The sequence below is a fragment of the Ruditapes philippinarum genome, unplaced genomic scaffold (assembly GCF_026571515.1).
Source record: "Ruditapes philippinarum isolate M1 unplaced genomic scaffold, ASM2657151v2 ctg3430_1_1_1_1, whole genome shotgun sequence".
NCBI lineage: Eukaryota > Metazoa > Mollusca > Bivalvia > Venerida > Veneridae > Ruditapes > Ruditapes philippinarum.
This window is the reverse complement of record NW_026860251.1, coordinates 116,170-134,857: the sequence shown is the minus strand read 5'-3', so window position 1 is coordinate 134,857 and position 18,688 is coordinate 116,170. Positions and strand designations below refer to the sequence as shown.

Sequence of the window (18,688 nt, the reverse complement as noted above, 5' to 3'; positions counted from 1 at the left end):
CTTTGAAAATGAGATACACAGTAACTCAAATGCAAAAAAAAAATGGTAAGAACTTATAGATAACTATAAACATTTGTATATTCTTGAGTCGAAAAAAAAATCAACCCCGACTAGCACATAAAACAATAAACAGTACATTAAAAATTATGTACAAATATACAGTTCAACCTTTGATTGATAAACACATCTTAACAGAACTAATAATGATTTTTTTCTTGTATGCAAGGAAATAACTATCTATGATCCATCCGGGACCAGGGAAAGCTCTAGCCCTTGTGAATTGAAGAGATTTTTAAAACATAGTAATTATACATATAATACACACAATCCATGAGTCCCTTCTGCGGGTCCAACTTTAATACAAGGGCTTTTTAATGATTGAACAAACTTGGTAGATGTCCGCTATAGTATACATCAGTACAAATATCTAAGGTATGGTATTAAAGAAGGATACATCTAAAATGTTATCTATATACATCTCAGAAAAATCTTTCACCTACGGTTGGGGTTAATATAGACCTCAGCGCTATATTTTGAACGAACTTGTTAAAGGTACACATAAGAATATGTTTCATGCAAATACCTAAGCTTTGGCCTGAACTGTTTTAGAAAATATGACATTTGGAATATTCACTTTATACTTATAAGAAAAAATTATGACCCAAGGGCTTGGTCAATTTAAACCCTCGAGCTATATTTTCAACAAACATAACCGAAGTCGTCTGGAAAATAGTTCATGTAAAATATCAAACATTTTTTGTTTTACTTTATACAGTACATATGTAGATAACCTATGACCTATCCCCACCCACAAGGACCTTGTCTATTTAGACACAAGGTCTATACTGGTTGACAGAAAGGCAAGCAATCTATTTTTATAATATTTATGTTATTAATCTTTAAAGGAGGCACATTATTATTTAAAAAAAAAAATAACAAAAAAATAAAATCCTTTTCAGAAATAAGAAATGAAAAACAAACTAATTTTTCAAATTAACAAAACTAAACAACATCAAGTATAAGAAATAATGTAGAGTTAAAAAATAAACCGTGTTCACGTATGTATATACATCCTTTGTTTTAAAATTATTTATTCTGAATAAACAGTAAAAATTGAATTTCTGGAATAAAAAATCATGGAAAGTATTAAGAAATTGATTGATTATAAATTCAAGTAGAAGTAAATATATGAGTATTAATTGTTCACTGTAAATAATCAATTTCAGTTATGTCATATGCATGCATAGTAAAGTAATAAAAACATTCAATATAAAATCACTTACCTGTAAAATATTTCCAACATTTTCCAACATCATTGAAAAGTATATATTTTTTAATTTTAAAGAACTGTCACTTTACTTATTATTGAAAACGAAGTACATGTACATGGTAATAAAAGATTAGTTTGAAGAATCGCCATTTTGTTTCTAAGTGTATATATTTGAATTGATTTGAGCCGCGTCACGACAAAACCAACATAGTACGTTTGTGACCAGCATGGATCCAGATAAGCCTGCGCATCCACACAGTTTGATCAGGATCCATGCTGTTCACTATCAGTTTCTCTACTTGTAATAGAGTTGGTAAGCGAACAGCATGGATCCTGATCAGACTGTGCGGATGCGCAGGCTGGTCTGGATCCATGCTGGTCGCAAATGCATTATGTTGGTTTTGTCATGGCGTGGCTCATTTGTTCATTTAAATTAACTGAAGTAATCTCTTCAGTATTTTAACAGTGTTTTTCCTTGTCTATTCCTTGCTTGGTTTAATTGTTTTGAACTCAAATGTCGGCCCCAAAATGCCTTCCACTTCTTGTATCACCTGAAAAGTTGGTGAACTCCGGATATTTTCTTTAACACGTTCATATTCAGTCTCCGGTTTAATGTGGGTCATCTTTACTGTAACTGAATGCGGAATATTTTCCAGCACGGTAATAAAGTTCTGTAAACTTCCTCCAGACATTTCTATCTCTCCCAACTCCACACGTTTAATATTCAACATATCACGTGACAGTAACAATGAACTTTCATCTAGATTGATTCCCCACAACGTAACATTAACTAATGACGGTGTTGTCATATTTATTTGTAGCCGCCAAGGTAACCCCTGCAAGCGTAACTTTGATAGAGTTGAATGTTTAGACAAATCCATGTTCCATCTCTTACAATCATGGTCGCCATGCTCGTTACAGTCTAACCTCCATAATGTTAATTCTTTCATTGATTTTTGACTGGAAAAAAAATTGAAAATTGTTTCCAGTATTTTGTGAGATAACGTGAAGTCGACAATATCTAAATATTGCAAGTTTTGTAATCGCGCCAAGTTTTCACTCAGATTTTCTTCATCATTTGTCCAATTACCACACAATAAAGATACGGCCTGTAAACTGGGAAACATTATCCGACTTATCTCAGCCTCCTCCCACGTGTAATTACAATAGTATAGTTTCTGTATATGATTTAGATCTGTGAGAGAGAATAAATCTATAATGTCGCATGAACTGCTAGAAGTATGGTCATTGGTATTTATATAAAGTGATTTTATGTTGTTTTTATTTTGTTTTACCAAACGTTGTAACTGATTACTGTGCACATTGTTCGCGTCAATGAAGAAATCTTGTAAACATAATTGAATATTTTCACTTTCAGGCATTTCTTGTAAACACGACATGAACATTTTCTGTATGTTAAACAATGAACTATTGCTCTCGTAATCTGTCCCAGTTCTATAGTTGCGTGTTTTGTCGTCTTCATTTATCACAGACATCAAATCATTTGATATTGCACACATCAGGTCAGCTTTTATTTTACTTATAAATTCACAAATTTTTGACATATCAAGAATGTCTTGAACATTTCTACAGTTTTCTACAACAGTTTTCTGGGCGTCACTTTGAGAATATATAAATATGGCGGCAAAGAATTCTTGAATTGTTTTGTGGGAAAACGACACTTTGATAATTTCTTTGATTAAAGTTTTACTTGTACTTTCTGACAGTATTCCTGAGAGAAGACCTAATTTCATGTCGTTTGCTTTGAGATATTTTTCAGCAACCGTTCTTTCAAAAACCAGCGTGTTTTCTCTTGTTTCTTTAAATAATGTTTGGTAAGCTAGCACAGCCAATGATGTTATAAGACTATAAAACTTTTTACAAAATTCATGACTTTTGAAGTATTCTGGAATTTCACTGGCAGACGATTCACGAGATGGTTGAACTTCCGGGTGTTTCTTTGACATTCTTGATAATAGAAATTCAATGATATTGGTGTAAACTTCATACTTTGAACATCCTATAGGAATGTTGTTGCACCATAAGCAAACTATATACATGAGGAGGAGTGGAATCACTTGCATGTGCTCTAGGCTATGTTCACGTATCAAGTTATTTAACTCCTGTATTTTACTCTGAAGAACTCTATCTTCATGGCAACCGATCATTTTTCGTATGGCATTTTCTTCTAGTTGTCGCGTAGAGTCTGCACTTAATTGAACCAATTCAACCTTTTTGTTTACTTGACTTGTTTTGAGATTTGAAACTCCAAGCTTCCAAGGTCGAGTTGTTGTTAGGATAACACAATTATCACGTATGTACCGATGTGGAATTTTTTCTGTTACTTCGCTACAACTATTTACAGGGTGAGTCCATTCATCAAGACCGTCCAAAATAATCAAGCATTTTTCTCTACGTAAAACGTCATCTAGTGATGCTGATGAAGGAAGTTTGCTAGTAATTTGCTGTTCAATCATATCATCAACCTTACAAACAGAGGTACAGTATCTTAAGAAAACCAGAAATAAGAACTCAAAGTCAGATAACGATTTTATCACATTGTCTTTAAAACAGGCGTAGTTTTCATCATGACAATGAGCTTGACACCACGTGATTGCAAGATATTTTGAGAAAGCAGTTTTTCCAAAGCCTGCATCAGCTGATAGATAAATTTCTTGCAGATCTCCATCTCCGCTTGATAACAGGTCTTTTAAAGACTTGATCGGTGTTCTTTCCTCTTCATGACAAGTTAGGGTCTTCTGTTTTACGGCGACTATATCTGGCATCACGTAGAACCCAGCTAAAGGTGTCTCTATTTCTTCAAGAAGCGGCAAAAGGGGTATTGAGCTACACCTTTTTCTGTAGAATTTAATCAGGTCGCCTTGAAGTTCTGAAAGTAGAAAAATGTAAACCAGTGACATGTCTTCATTTAATATATTGCATGTTTGATAATAAACATTTTCCATCTTCATATATTTAATAAAACAGACGAATGTATGTTTTTAATGATAAAATGTATTATTTCATAAAGCACAAGGTGTCCGTATTATTCTCATATCAACTGTATCTACGACACAACAGTTTAGGATTGTGACAAAATTTCGTAAAAACGGGAATTAGTTTTAACTTGTGGTCAACCCTAGCGGAGGTGGGGGGTTACAGTTGCTATTTTGTGAGAATGTTGATATTTACATATGTTGTCATGATTTCATTTTTCATTATTCAGTATTATTTGCTTCATATGACAGTATAAATCAACAAGTTTTGCAAAGCAATTTTGGCCTTGCTCGCGTTTATTGTTTTCAATTTTGCGTACTGGGACTGGTCCAAAATGAAGGAGGAGGGTGTGCACAAGCTTAAGGTGGAAACTTTTTTTCTGTGTTTGATGTTGATTTTTAATTTGTAACACTAAGAATGATATTTGGTATATGTTCAACTGAATTTAACCGTTTTAGTATGATTTCCACAGAAAAATATAGGTGAATTAAACGTTATTATAAAGGGAAAAATAACCAGGCACCATTTCTCCGAGACAGGAAGTTATGTCTCCTGTTTTCCTTATACTTTGGCCAATGAAATTCGTTATTGATATATGTGCATAATGTTAACACATCATTCAACATTCTTGACGATAACAAAGCTGTTTACGTTGATTAGAGTAAAAGGCACATTATGGCTAAGAATAACATGTTTACTTCTTTAAAAGGAGCAAACATGAATTAAACAATGTTTACATAATAGTTTAGTGAAAGATAAATGATTGTTATCTGAATAAAGAAACAATAAATGTTAAATAATTTCTCATAAAGTAGCAACATGTACAAAACAGTAGCATTTTAACTTTCATACACAATACTAATTCACTGTAACTGTACTTTTTGTCAAAAAGCAATGAACGATAAGATGCTCCAAGTATTTGACCATTGGTAACTCTTATATTCTAAATGTACATGTAAAAGCATTCTATTAGGCATAATGGGCCCACCAATACCGTTACTAAGTTATATGTAAAAGTTATAATATATCAAACGAGTTAGTTACGTGTTACAGGTGACATTGAGTAATGTTTCTCCTTTACAAAACGTCAAGGCTATATAATTTATGTATTAACAGTTTTGACGGCTATATCACAAATTTCATTTTATACAGAAAACAGCAAAATAATACTATGTTCAGAGCCTTTTCCCTCTCTTATGCCCTTCCCCCTTCACTGTAGTAAAAATAAACTGATAGGGGCAAATTTTTTATTTTCTCCCAATTTAAACACACTGTGAAAAATTACACTGTGCAAACAAGAAAAAGCCTGTTATATATTAGTGTAGTTCTGGCGGCCAAAACTGTATAACTGCTTTTAACAATTGTTTTCGTCGTGTTATAGTATTTAAACGGGTACGCTGAATACTTTAAGCAAATATAGGTTGAGTTTTTTTCCTTTATCAATCAATGAAAAACTGTACTGTGATACATCAACTATTGAAAACCTACTGCATATAATGTGCTAGTGAGAATAGAGAAAGAGTTCCAAACCATACGATAACTATATGAACGCCCCGAGGTTGATTTGTTTCTTTCTTTGACAGAAAGTTATGAGTTTGGCATACCGAAGATCTATTTCTGACAAAAAAGCCTCCCTCACCTGTCCCCTCCCCTTTCTCGTACTCAAGCCACCTTTTCGTACTCTAGTACTCTAGTATGAACTAGGATTTTACTACCTTTTCAGAGCACGCCTTTCAAATACAGATACAAATTAGATAATATTATTACCTGATACCTTATATAAATGTCATTTGGTAGTTTTTACTGTTTTCTAAAATTCCTAAAACATCCACGTTCGTGAACTGTTGACCGGTCAATAGTTTCGACTGTTTCCCTCACGTGCTCTGACGTCAAAGAGGAATCCCCCTTAGAGCGTCATATACCAGACGTGACGTGACAATTCCGAAAGTTTCATTATTAACATAATTTGAAAAAAACCTATCTTCTTGTCCCTTTTTCTCTTCTGCAAGTACTGTTAAAACAGTAATTGATCAGGTAATAAAACAGTTATTGCATATGTGATTTGGGAACAGTCAACCAGTTGCCCCTCTGTGTCGGGGAAAGTGTTTTGAACTGTTACCCTCGGCCTACGGCCTTGGGCAACAGTTCAAAACACTATCCCCTCCACTTCGGGCCAACAGTTTGACTGTTCCAAAATCACATATGAAATAACTGAATACTATCAAGGATCTTATCGAACTTCCATTATTAAAACCATGTATAAAGTCAACGTGTATAATATCATACACAAGCAGGATTTCATTGAAATATTTGAATAAAATTAAACTAAAGCTGTCGTCTGATATCGCTTCCGGCAGGAAAATACAAACATTTGAGACATTTTTCAAAATAAAGTAATATAAATAGAGTAAACATATCGAAGTTCAATAAATTAAAACCTGACCATTTAAGCATAACATAAATCTTATATAAAGCAGACAAATAATGGAAAATAGTTTAAACTAGAAATGTGTCCATAGGACACTGATGCCCCCACACGCCACTGTTCTGTCAATCTTATGACTCTAGGTCAAATATTTTTTGGACTACATGTGCCACAAGTTGAAAACTAAAAATCAACAAAGGGCCATAATTCTGTTAAATTTGGTTGCAGCAAAAAATCCTTCCTTAACTACGATCTACACATTAAGGTTGTTAATCCCTGGAAGTTTAAGCAAAATCTGAGATCCGGTTTAAGAGGAGTTGCGTTCACAAAATTTCTATATAGTATATAATGAAAAAATCAACAAAGTGCCATAATTCTGTTAAATTTGGTTGCAGCAAAAATTCCTTCCTTTACTACCATCTACACATTAAGGTTGTTCATCCCTGGAAGTTTAAGCAAAATCTGCCATCCGGTTTAAGAGGAGTTGCATTCACAAAATTTCTACATAGTATATAGTGAAAAAATCAACAAAGGGCCATAATTCTGTAAAATTTGGTCGCAGCAAAAATTCCTTCCTTTACTACCATCTACACCTTAAGGTTGTTCATCCCTGTAAGTTTAAGCAAAATCTGCCATCTGGTTTAAGAGGAGTTGCGTTCACAAAATTTCTACATAGTATATAGTGAAAAAATCAACAAAGGGCCACAATTCTGTTAAATTTGGTCGCAGCAAAAATTCCTTCCTTTACTACCATCTACACCTTAAAGTTGTTCATCCCTGTAAGTTTAAGCAAAATCTGCCATCCGGTTTAAGAGGAGTTGCGTTCACAAAATTTCTACATAGTATCTAGTGAAAAAATCAACAAAGGGCCATAATTCTGTTAAATTTGGTCGAAGCGAAAATTCCTTCCTTTACTACCATCTACACATTAAGGTTGTTCATCCCTGTAAGTTTAAGCAAAATGTGCCATCCGGTTTAAGAGGAGTTGCGTTCACAAGATTTCGGGACGTACGGACGGACTGACGGACTGACGGACGGACTGACGGACGGACAAGTGCAACGCTATATGCTCCCACATTGTGGGGGCATAAAAATGGTGAATATGCGCAAACTACTGAAACAAACATTACAAATCTATAAAAATAAATTGATTAATTATTGACAGTGCCAACTACTTACTGATACATGATTTAAGGAAAGTACACATTGAATTGGAACGGTTCATTCTTTTGAAAAGAGTCTTTTTTTACCTCACATTTATAATTGGTTTCAGTTAAGCAAGATAAATTTATTTTATAAGGAGCATATAAAGGCAAAACACACACATGCATGCACATACGCACGCGCGCGCATACACGCACACAAACACAAAAACAATCCAATTTCCCGTTGAGAGGGTCGTGTTAAAAACACCAACCGACTTAGAAAACAGAGCCGTGTTAGAGGCGGCACGTTTGGGATTGGAAATCTTCACAAGCTTTACGATTTTCATCACTAAACGGCGATTTAATCATGCCTATTCACGAAAATTAACAGTGCATGAATCTATACCTGATGCATTTTTTTATAATATGAAATCAAGTGTTACCTTTGGCGCGGGAAACTCTTATGATTTAATATCAAGCATGACATTTTTAGTATACATGTAAACCAGATTTTTGCACTTCGTAAATAAATATAGCTAAATACAGGTATGTTTCGCTCTGTGAAGCGAAGCAAAGGGGAACTACTGCGTCGGAGTTTGGAAAATCCCGTCCACCACTTTTATTCATCTCTAATCACATATTTTGCTTAAACGTTACCTTTAATGTGCTAGTTTATGAAAATAGATACAAAAAATGTATGTAAAGTTTTTACATATTTAACCATTACTATAATTCTTATCATTTATAAGTTCATTTATTTTCTGATTTTGTACATCATTTTTCTACCGGAAGTGTAATTTTGCGCTTTTTACGGAATAATGTAGTAAAATCGTGAGTGATATTTCCACGGCCTTGAAAATCCATCACGTGATACATTGAAATGTCTATTTCCAAGATTCGTGCCGATTCTTACAGCAGTGCCCAGATATAACAGATCAGGTTACGGATTGCAAATCAAATGTGTTGCTTTTATTGACGTGCATTGGCTTAATTCTGCATACCCAAATGTCATAATTGTCATTTTAAGAAAATCGCAATTGAAGTTTTAAACTGCAATGACATTTTATAATAAAACGCATAGAAGTTATATTTTCTGTTCAGTTAAAAATCTGTATGAAATACATATCCTCCAAATTTAATTTGTACATACGAGGGGCGGTCAGAAAATATCCGGACTTTTGACTCGTTCTCGAAAACCATTCAACATTTAAAAAAAAATCTTTCTACTCTTTTTCAAAATATTCTCCACCTACGTCTACGCACCTTTGCCATCTTCGTGGGAGCTTTTGTATTCCCGCTGTGAACCATGACGTAGACCTATGTTATAGGTACTGTGTAACAGCAGATATCAAAGCCGCCCTGGTCTTATATTACTTTCCAGCAAGCAATTTTTTCAGTTCTGGAAACAAATAAAAGTCACAGGGGGCGAGGTCTGGGCTATAAGGTGGGTGAGACAACAATTGTCATTTGTAAGAGGTGATAAACTCCACTGTAGCTGCGGCGGTATGGGAAGGGGCGTTATCGTAAAGAAGGAGGGCATTTTTCTGTGCTAACCTGGGACGCATTTGCTTCAGCTTTTCTCTGAGATTTTTCAGAATTACTTCAGAATAGTACTTGGCGGTGACAGTTTGACCTTTTTGCATGAAATGAGTAAGTATCATTCCTCGTGAATCCCAAAAGGCAACAAGCATGACTTTGCCAGCCGAATGAGACAGCTTAAACTTTTTAGGAGGTGGGGAACCAGCTCGTTTCCACCTTGCTCATGTCTAGGTGTTCGTGTAAAATCTTGTGTGCCGATGCCTTACCGATTCTAAAAAATTATTGGATACCTCCACCAAAGTTACTCGACGATTTTTGTTGACAAAAGCTTTATTATTTGCTACCATTGTTGGGGTCACCGCCTCAGCTGGCCGCCCAGTCCTAGGCCTGTCACAAACACTAGTTCTGTCTTCACAAAACTGACAAACCCAGTTGTAGAAGGTTGAACGTGATACACATTTATCAGAATTTTTTTTAAGCCTCTGAAAGATGTGGCAGGGCTAATCACCTTCTGAATCCAGAAACTTTATTACAGAGCGTTGTTCCTCTAACAAAGAGTCCTACCTATCTATTTGCTGAAACGCTTTCTCAAGCGTGCATCATTTACAAGCGTTTAAAGTTTATCGTTTCCGTGTCTCGTTTTTCGTTTATCGTGCGTTTGACAGCGTGCGTTTGATACCCCCAGAAACGTTTAGCGTGCGTCTGCGTTCGTCTAAACGTTTAACTACCGTGGTTTGTGTCTGTTACTATTCAGAACTTAAACAGATCTGTTTTGTAAATTTCGGGTTTTGTAAAGATGTTCAGTGTCTCTTTCGAAGAATAAAAATATTATAAAGAGAAATATTATTTTCATTTTTAAAAGTTTGTGACCTCATGGTGAATACCGGTTTTCGACGTGCTTTACGCCGAAGTTTAGTTTAAATCCTTTTTACATACGCTTAGGATTTAATCACTATTTAATTGCAACATGTTCGATATTCAATTCAGCACACATGTGCCTATATGCGTACCAATATATATTCGATATCAGGTTCATCAGACATTATATGATGGTAATCAGACTAGTCTGCCCCCTCCCCCTTTACCAGTTCATCTTCTGACATTTTTACACAGACTGTCCAAATCCTATTTAGGGTGATGTTAAATTTAGACAATTCCTTACCATTTTTCATATTTCGTTTTCTTATTTACAGATTTTTATTGATATGTAACAGCCTGGTAAGCACTCGAATCCCTGACACTTGGAATACATGTACATTTACCTTTCCGCGGCTCTTCCCGCTGAGGTATTCGGCCACTTACACTTTATTCCCCTAAATACTGAACAGTTCTAAACCGTAAAATACTTCCTTGCTATATATGCAAATATGTTCTTGAATTTCCTAGGGGTTACAGAGCAATGTGAATTAAACTCTGGAAAATATGACACTGACTGTCAAAGGGACCCGAACTCGTGACCGTCAGATTACCGTACCGCGTCTCTACCGACTGAGCTGTCCGGCCGCTTACATCGTTTATGTGCTTAAAAGTGAACACCTCTTACCCATGACAGATACGGTCAGATAGCTTTAAAAAACAGGTAAATTAATTCTCAATTAACACGCATTGAAAAAAACAAAAACAAAATACATGCACACATTCTTTTGACAAAATTTACAATTACATTTTTATTACGAGTATTAACATATAGGAGCCGTGTCACGACAAAAACCAACATAATGGGTTTGCGACCAGCATGGATCCAGACCATCCAGCGCATCCGCGCAGTCTGATCAGGGTCCATGCTGTTCGCTATCACTTGTAATAGAATTGGTAGGCGAACAGCATGGATCCTGATCAGACTGCGCGGATGCGCAGGCTGGTCTGGATACATGCTGGTCGCAAACCCATTATGTTTTTGTCATGACACGGCTCATATTATTTTTTTACTGAATTGGGATGAGACGTTTATTGATAGTTCCATTATTTATACATGTATAGTTAAAACTTAACTAATACAATGTATCATTTCTATATTTTTGTACAAATAAAATAATAAACAATTCTACGGTGGCTGATTTGTGCCATGTTGTACTTTTGCTTTGGTAGGCACCAGACGAAAACTCAAAAATATGACGAAGAACTTTGGTTGCATTTTTGCCCGGCGCCCATGGCACTTTGTTGTTTTTCCATGTCTTCGTAAAAAATGATATATATGAATATAACAAAAGTTAATATTTTGAACTGGTCCGATACATCCCAAAGAAATGTTTAAAGTGTCTAAATGATTGGTCCAAAGTGTCCAATGTATGGGCCGAAGTGTCCAAATATCCGGTTCGAAATGTTCCGAAAACCGTTCTAAAGTGTTCAAAATCTGGTTTGATGTGTCTATTGTCTGAAATGTCCCATTACCAACTCAGCCACAATAAAATTTAGTGAACTTATTCAAGAGTGCAAGGAAACACCTACTCTATTAAAAGTCTGTAGTGGGATTGATTCTGTTCTAGAACTGAATATTGACACCAGTGTCCCTCCATAATATAAATAAGACATAAATAAATTCATTAAGTAAATCTGTCCCAAAGTTAGACATGTAATCACAACATACAGGCTTAGCCAACCTTAACAATATTCCCATTACTCTATAATAGAAAAAAATATAAGCCAGCTCAGACTTGGTTTAAACTTATAATTGGGCTGTCAAATTAAGCCATTAAAGCTCCATTTACACTGTCCCGGTAATGGCCACAGTATTGCTACGGTGTCTTAAACCGTTGAACCGGAGTGTTCCGTGGTGTTTTTCTGAAAAATCAAATTGAGTTTACACATCTCCGACAAAGCCAATATCAGGTGCATTCCTGTTTTTTTAGTACCCAATATAACACCGGCTATATACAGTAAAGGCTGATGCTAACCCGGTGTATTCCTGGTTAATCCCTTGGAGACCTGTCTACACACGGTTTCATCACGGTCCAACCCGACCATCACTGATTTCACCACGGTTGAGCTACGGGTGATGCCGATATTGTCCCGGGGACGCCCCGGTAATGCGCCGAAGCTTCCCTGCTTAAGTTTATTAAAACTAGAACTCCGCGAGTCGTACAATATAGTTTAGGAGAAATGGCTAGGACAAAAATGAAATATGAAAATAAACAAAGGGCAATAACTTAAACAAAAAGGAGTGCAGAACAGCAGTTTCTGTGCACTGCACTTGTTATCAATAAGATCTATAATCCTTTGAAGTTTCAAGTGCATAATGAGAAATAGTCTGGACAAAAATAAGGTATGAAAATTAAAAAAGGGTAATTACTCAAAAGAAAGAAGTGCAGAGTACCGGTTTTTGTACACAGCACTTTTTCTAAATGAGATCTATCAGCCTATGAAGTTTCAAGTCCATAGCTTTTATACTTTAGGAGAAATGGCCTGGACAAAAATAAAGTATTAAAATTAACAAAGGGCAATAACTCAAGAAAAAAAGAAATGCAGAGTACCAGTTCTTTTGCACTGCACTTCTTCTTAATGAGATCTATCATCCTATGAAGTTTCAAGTCCATAACTTTTATACTTTAGGAGAAATGGCCCGGACAAAAGTAAAGTATGAAAATTAACAAAGGGCAATAACTCAAAAATTAAGAAGTGCAGAGTACCGGTTCTTGTGCACTGCACTTTGGGTCATTATTAGAATTATGCATAACAAGTTTGAAGTCAATCAAACTTATAATGACTGACTTGTGCTCCGGACAAGCTTAAGGGGACGCCGACGCCGACACGGACACCAACAACGACGCCGACGCCGACAAAAGTAACCCTTATATGTTGCCTTTTTCAAGGCGACATAATAAAACTGCTTGACAACATTTATATCAGTCATTTGGTAAAAAGAGGGAGGGCTGCAATAGAAAGGAAAGGGGAGGAAAGTTGGGAAAACTGTGCATACAATGCCTACAGAGGTTGAGGGCAGTCAGGAAAGCTCGCCTCAGAAGAAATAGCAATGAATGGCCATTCTTGGTTTTCACAGTCTATCATCAAAGCTTATTTTATTAACAATCTGAATATCAAAAAAAAAAAAAAAATATTATTGGATGAATCCTGTTGCAGGATACCTTCAGGTATGGACTAATTGAAATCAACTCTCAAGTATATTATACAGCTAGTCACACAAAATATCAATTATTCAATTCTATTTATAATAAAAAAAAATAATAAGAAAGTTTCTGTATAGCCTGATAAGCACACTGCCAATAACCTAATTGCTTATAAACAGCTAAAATAGTCTGTCTGAGATTGGCAGATAAGGACAAACAATTTGGTAAACATGAGTTGTTTCCCCTTAAACTAGAGACAAAATGGAATTAATTGTTAAATACATGCATGTCACATGCTTGAGCTCAATGAGCTGTCTAGTATTTACTGTATTAATTTGAATAACTTTATATAGGGAGATTGACATATTTCTAGGGATATTTATTATTTATTTTGGAGAGTGCCCTTGCTACACTGGAGCTAGATAGGTTAACAAAATCACGATGCACTCTCATCTTTAATCCAGGAGTTCTGCACTTACCATTTTCGGTTTTAAAGGTATATTTGAGCTAATATTTTTTTTTCTGTACTAATTGTGGAGGGGTAGGAATGTGAGATGGCCTGAGATAGTTTAGTCAGTACAGCCCCCATATGGTATTCTGATTGTCCGGGGTTTGATATCGGGGCAAAATGTAGATCCATGGTGGTATATAGCTGAGACGTATTCTCTATATTCATGAAAAAATTGTGGAGTTCAATATGGCAGGGATGTCACAGTATTAACTGTTCAATGATTAGGGAAGGGGATATTGAATAAACCTTAAAGCCCAGCTGGTAGAGGTTCGGAATGGTATTCAAAGTGCCTCCCAGGTTTGAGCCCCAGTCAGGCTGCACAGTTACTTTCGGGAACCAACATATGGCCAAGACTGTATAAACAGACATCTCACTATGTCAGTTCATCAGTCAGAAAAATGTTTATGCGGTGGAGCTGCAGTATGGTATTCAAAGGGTCCATACGGTAGTGCTGGTGAGGCATGATATTCTGAAGGTCTTTGTTTTGAGTCTCAGTCAGGCTGCATATTTTTGTTACACTGTGATTTATAAGTATTTCCAGCTAATTATTTGCTTGTCTGCATTTTTTTAACGATTATGTCTTACGTCAATATTGTGAAATATTTAATTATTGTCTAGTGATGTGATTTTATATTTTATATGACATTGTAGCAGTACTAAATTTGACAGCTTTTGAATAAGGGGGGAGGGGGGTTGAGTTTGCATAGACTTGTGTGGACCAAGGCAGGTGCCTTCAAATCATTGCCTCCTCACCAGTAAGTTTTTTTAGGATAGCCTGTAAGGATTGATCATTTAGATTATTATAATTCCACAGGGGTATTTTCCTCTACTGGGTGTAATCAGTAACTATGTAATAGAAAGAGCACCGAAACACGAGGCTATCTGATTTGTACGAGGGGTCGTAGCCCCCGAGTATTAATCAGATTGCCGAGTGTTTTGGTGTTCTTTCTCTTTTGTATCATAGTCAAACATAAAATCACGTTCCCTGTTGTCATAATATGAAAACCCGGCAAAAATTGTACCTACTCAAGGACGAATTTCAATAAAGCATGGATATATGTCATGGTTCCAAACTGTCCACGTTTGAGGGAGGTGATGTTTAAGCAGCCTGATAGTTTAGTTGGTTGAGCTGCAGAATAGTTTCCGAGGATCCGGGGTGCAAGTCGCGGTAAGGCAGCATATTTTTTAAACTTGTGACAGTAACATAAAAAGGAAGGTACTTAAAAGGCATTTAATATTACTTAGTAATAATATAGCATATTAATACATATTAAGCACATGTCAATAAATTTCAATTTTGAGTGGTATGAAAAATATTTTCTGTTGCGCTGTCTTTGTAAATCCAATACCTTTACATTTTTTTCCACACTTGACTCCTCCCTATCTTGCACTAATGGAGGTGCATGAGGTTGACTGGTTTCCTTATTTTCCTCATTTTTTCCTCTCGATTACAGTTTCAGACCCAAAATAAAAGTGCATTCTTAATATTTATGTATACTCATATATTGTAATGCCCTAGACATTTTACCTTTTTGTGATTTCACTGGATTTAAGTATTGTTTATTTCTACTTTCACTTTCGTTTTGAGCGACAACACAGTAAATCATGCGGTGTCCTAATGAAACATACATGACATCAACTTTACGTATTGTGCCAGCAATTTAATCCTGCCTGATTCTGGAAGCTTTTCCCTAAATGTTATACATTTCCCTTAATGTTATCCGTGGTAGAATCCTATGTTTTTAATCGGTTTTCGTGACTTCTGTCAAAATAGTTAATTCTTTTATTTTATACTCAATATTGTAATGTTCGATTGTTTATGATGCAGCCTCACTTAATATATAGATTTGCCTAGTAATAAATCCATCTAAATTTAATTGTTAGCACTGTATATTTATGATAATTTGCAATGCACTTTTCCATATCGGCCATGTTGGACTATTACGTAGCGGTTACGTAAGTGAATGCAAGAGATAGTTCTTTATCCGATTGCGCATAAAAAGGAACACGTTTAATTATTTTACTTTCGATATTAGCGCATGATAGCTTATATTTTTAAAAATAATTTGTTGAGGCTGTGACAAAAATTAATTTTGGTGCTAGGTTGAGTGCATTTCAGCTCTAACATAAACTCGTTTAAAATACATTTCTAGTTATCATTTAATCAAAATTGAAAATTGCCAATTTTTTTAAAGGTCTCCGGCCGGTTACCCTCCGGTGTCAAGTGATCGGTGGGGCACCGTACGGGTAATCGGAAATTTTAGTGCAGAGTTATTTTCTTCCGGCATCCGTTACATCGTTAGCGCAACGTAGCAGATACGGTAAAATACCCTCCGATACCTGGCCGGACACCGTTTGTTATCGGTTACATACCGGTTAGAATTTTTACCTCCTGGGCGCCAAATTTTCCTCCGGTTATTTAATATCCTATTGGAAGCTGTTATATTAAACCATTTATTATTACAAATAGCAATATGAAATACCTGTATGAAACCTTTATTAAAAATACAGATGTAACAACAAATAAGGACAAATGGAGCACATACTTAATAGATGGTAATATAAACTGGTCATTAATATATAGTTATGTATTTAAATGTACAAACGTTTGATACATTCAGTGTTTTCTGACAGAACTTTAGCAACAAACTCACTTCTGTTTAAAATAAAAATTGTTGATAATAAAATGTATACTTTCTGTACGTGTCAAGAATAAACACTTATACATTTATTTTGGGAATGTAAAAAAGTCAGTCTCTATTTCAATATTTGCAAAAAAAAAAAAAAAACATACATAATTTTGACAATCTTTTCAACTGTAAATTCTTAAACGTTAGGTTTTAAAGATAAAAAATTCGAATACGATATATAGTTTTTTAGAATTGAAAAAAAACAACATAAATTTGTCCAAGAGAAAAAAATGTTACCCACATGTAATGGCTTTAAAAATAAATAGTCTTAAATTATCTTGGACTAGTTTCAAAAATACCAACTCAACTGACACTGAAATTAAAAGATGGCAAATTGTAAGACTGTTACTTGAATAAATTACAATGACGTTCTATATTTGTGTGAGGTTCTCTTTTTTTTTTTAAATAACTAACATACATGTGTAAAATAGACTATTTGTATACCTTCTCTAATCATAATATTAATATGATATAAATTATAGGTAAATTAGGATATTTTGTTTTTTAATATTACAATGTGATATACATGTATAAATAATGTAAGGTAAGAGGGGGATGACCCCGACCCTCTCATATCCGTTACGGGGTGAATAAACGTTACCCAGTTGGGCCCCTCAAAAAAATAATTGCATATAATTAAATTATAGCAAGTATTCTTTTAAACAACATTTATTGTTTTTATTGTATGGTTCCGGTTCGTGAACATATATTGAATTTTATCATATTACGTGAAATATATTCCATATTTCAATCACACGACATAAAATCCACGTAATAAAAATTGCCAGCAAGGGCACATTTATGTCAGTCTTATTGACACGTAGGAGATTGTTGAATTATAAATGTATTTAATCATTCTTGTCAACACTTTTTGCGTCTAGGTGCTTTTTTTATTTAAAATACCATTGTAGCATACTGCAATTATATTAGGAAATTATGCTATACACAGGATATGTTTTATATTTTCCATTGGATTATTTCCATCAAGATAACGAATCATGTGATATTAATTCTATATATACATGTATTCATTGAGCTAAATATAAGATTGATAATATTGTTTATATATCTGTGATGCATCTATTTTATTATTTATCAATATTGAAATGTACAAACAAAAATGTTATTGATAATATAGCAAAATTTGTATATTCAGCGATGCAACTGAGAATTTAATCTATTTCATTCATTTTTTTGAACACTGAAACATGTACGTATAATACTATATAATGTATCATACTTTTCTGCATTTCTTATTGTAAACAGTTAATTACTTGGCGATGAACATGTTGACTAAAGTCAAGTTTGAGAACCACCATTTTATTCTTTATAAGGAGAAAGTGTTGTTCCTGTGACTGCAAAGTGTTTTTTATCTTGATGAAATTGACAGAATAATGAATGGATAATTCAAAACGAAGAAATGACAATTTTGCTATGTTTCTATGTTTATGTTTATATGTTTAATGCATAATCAATTGATTATTTCATTTACTGAGGGCTTAATAATACTAAATGATATATAAAATAATAAGGTAAGACAGTTGTTCTTACAATACATGCAGAATTGTGTTGAAAGGAATCTTTTGATTTGATATTTTTAATTAACGGAAAACCTTGGAAAGTTTATGTAAGGAACTTGAAAAGAATATTATGATGTTAACCATTGACGCCCATTTGTGGGAGTTGAAACACAATATAAATATAATTTCAAGCAGACTGAGAGTACTGAAAAAGAGAACAAGAAATAGCAAATGCGAACTTTTTGTGTCAATGTGTGCGCGTGTGTGCGCGTGCGTGTGCGCGTGTGTGTGTGCTTCAAAGGGAAATATATCTTTTGAATTTACCTCATATGAATAAACATAAAATATAAAAAACAAAATCAATTAGATGAAAAGCCGTTGTATTTAAAAATATTAAATTTTCATGGATTGGAAAATATACTCCCCATAGTGAGCATATGTGTCAAGTTATTTCAAATACCTTGATGGACAAAAAGTTATAAACCGGACACAATTGTACCCTCCATCAGACAATGTTGATCTTTGAT

General features: G+C 34.6%; 1 protein-coding gene across 1 annotated transcript in view; it reads right to left on the bottom strand.

Annotated features, from left to right (window-relative positions):
• Positions 1-1,749: 1,749 nt before the first annotated feature.
• Positions 1,750-18,688, bottom strand: part of LOC132759390 (uncharacterized) — a 114,192-nt gene continuing 97,253 nt past the window's right edge. Inside the window, exons 6-7 of the mRNA XM_060751157.1 lie at positions 2,996-4,160; positions 1,750-2,230 (exon numbers count right to left, since the gene is read on the bottom strand). Coding sequence (XP_060607140.1) covers positions 1,750-2,230; positions 2,996-4,160 — 1,646 coding nt within the window. The remainder of the gene's footprint in view (positions 2,231-2,995; positions 4,161-18,688) is intronic.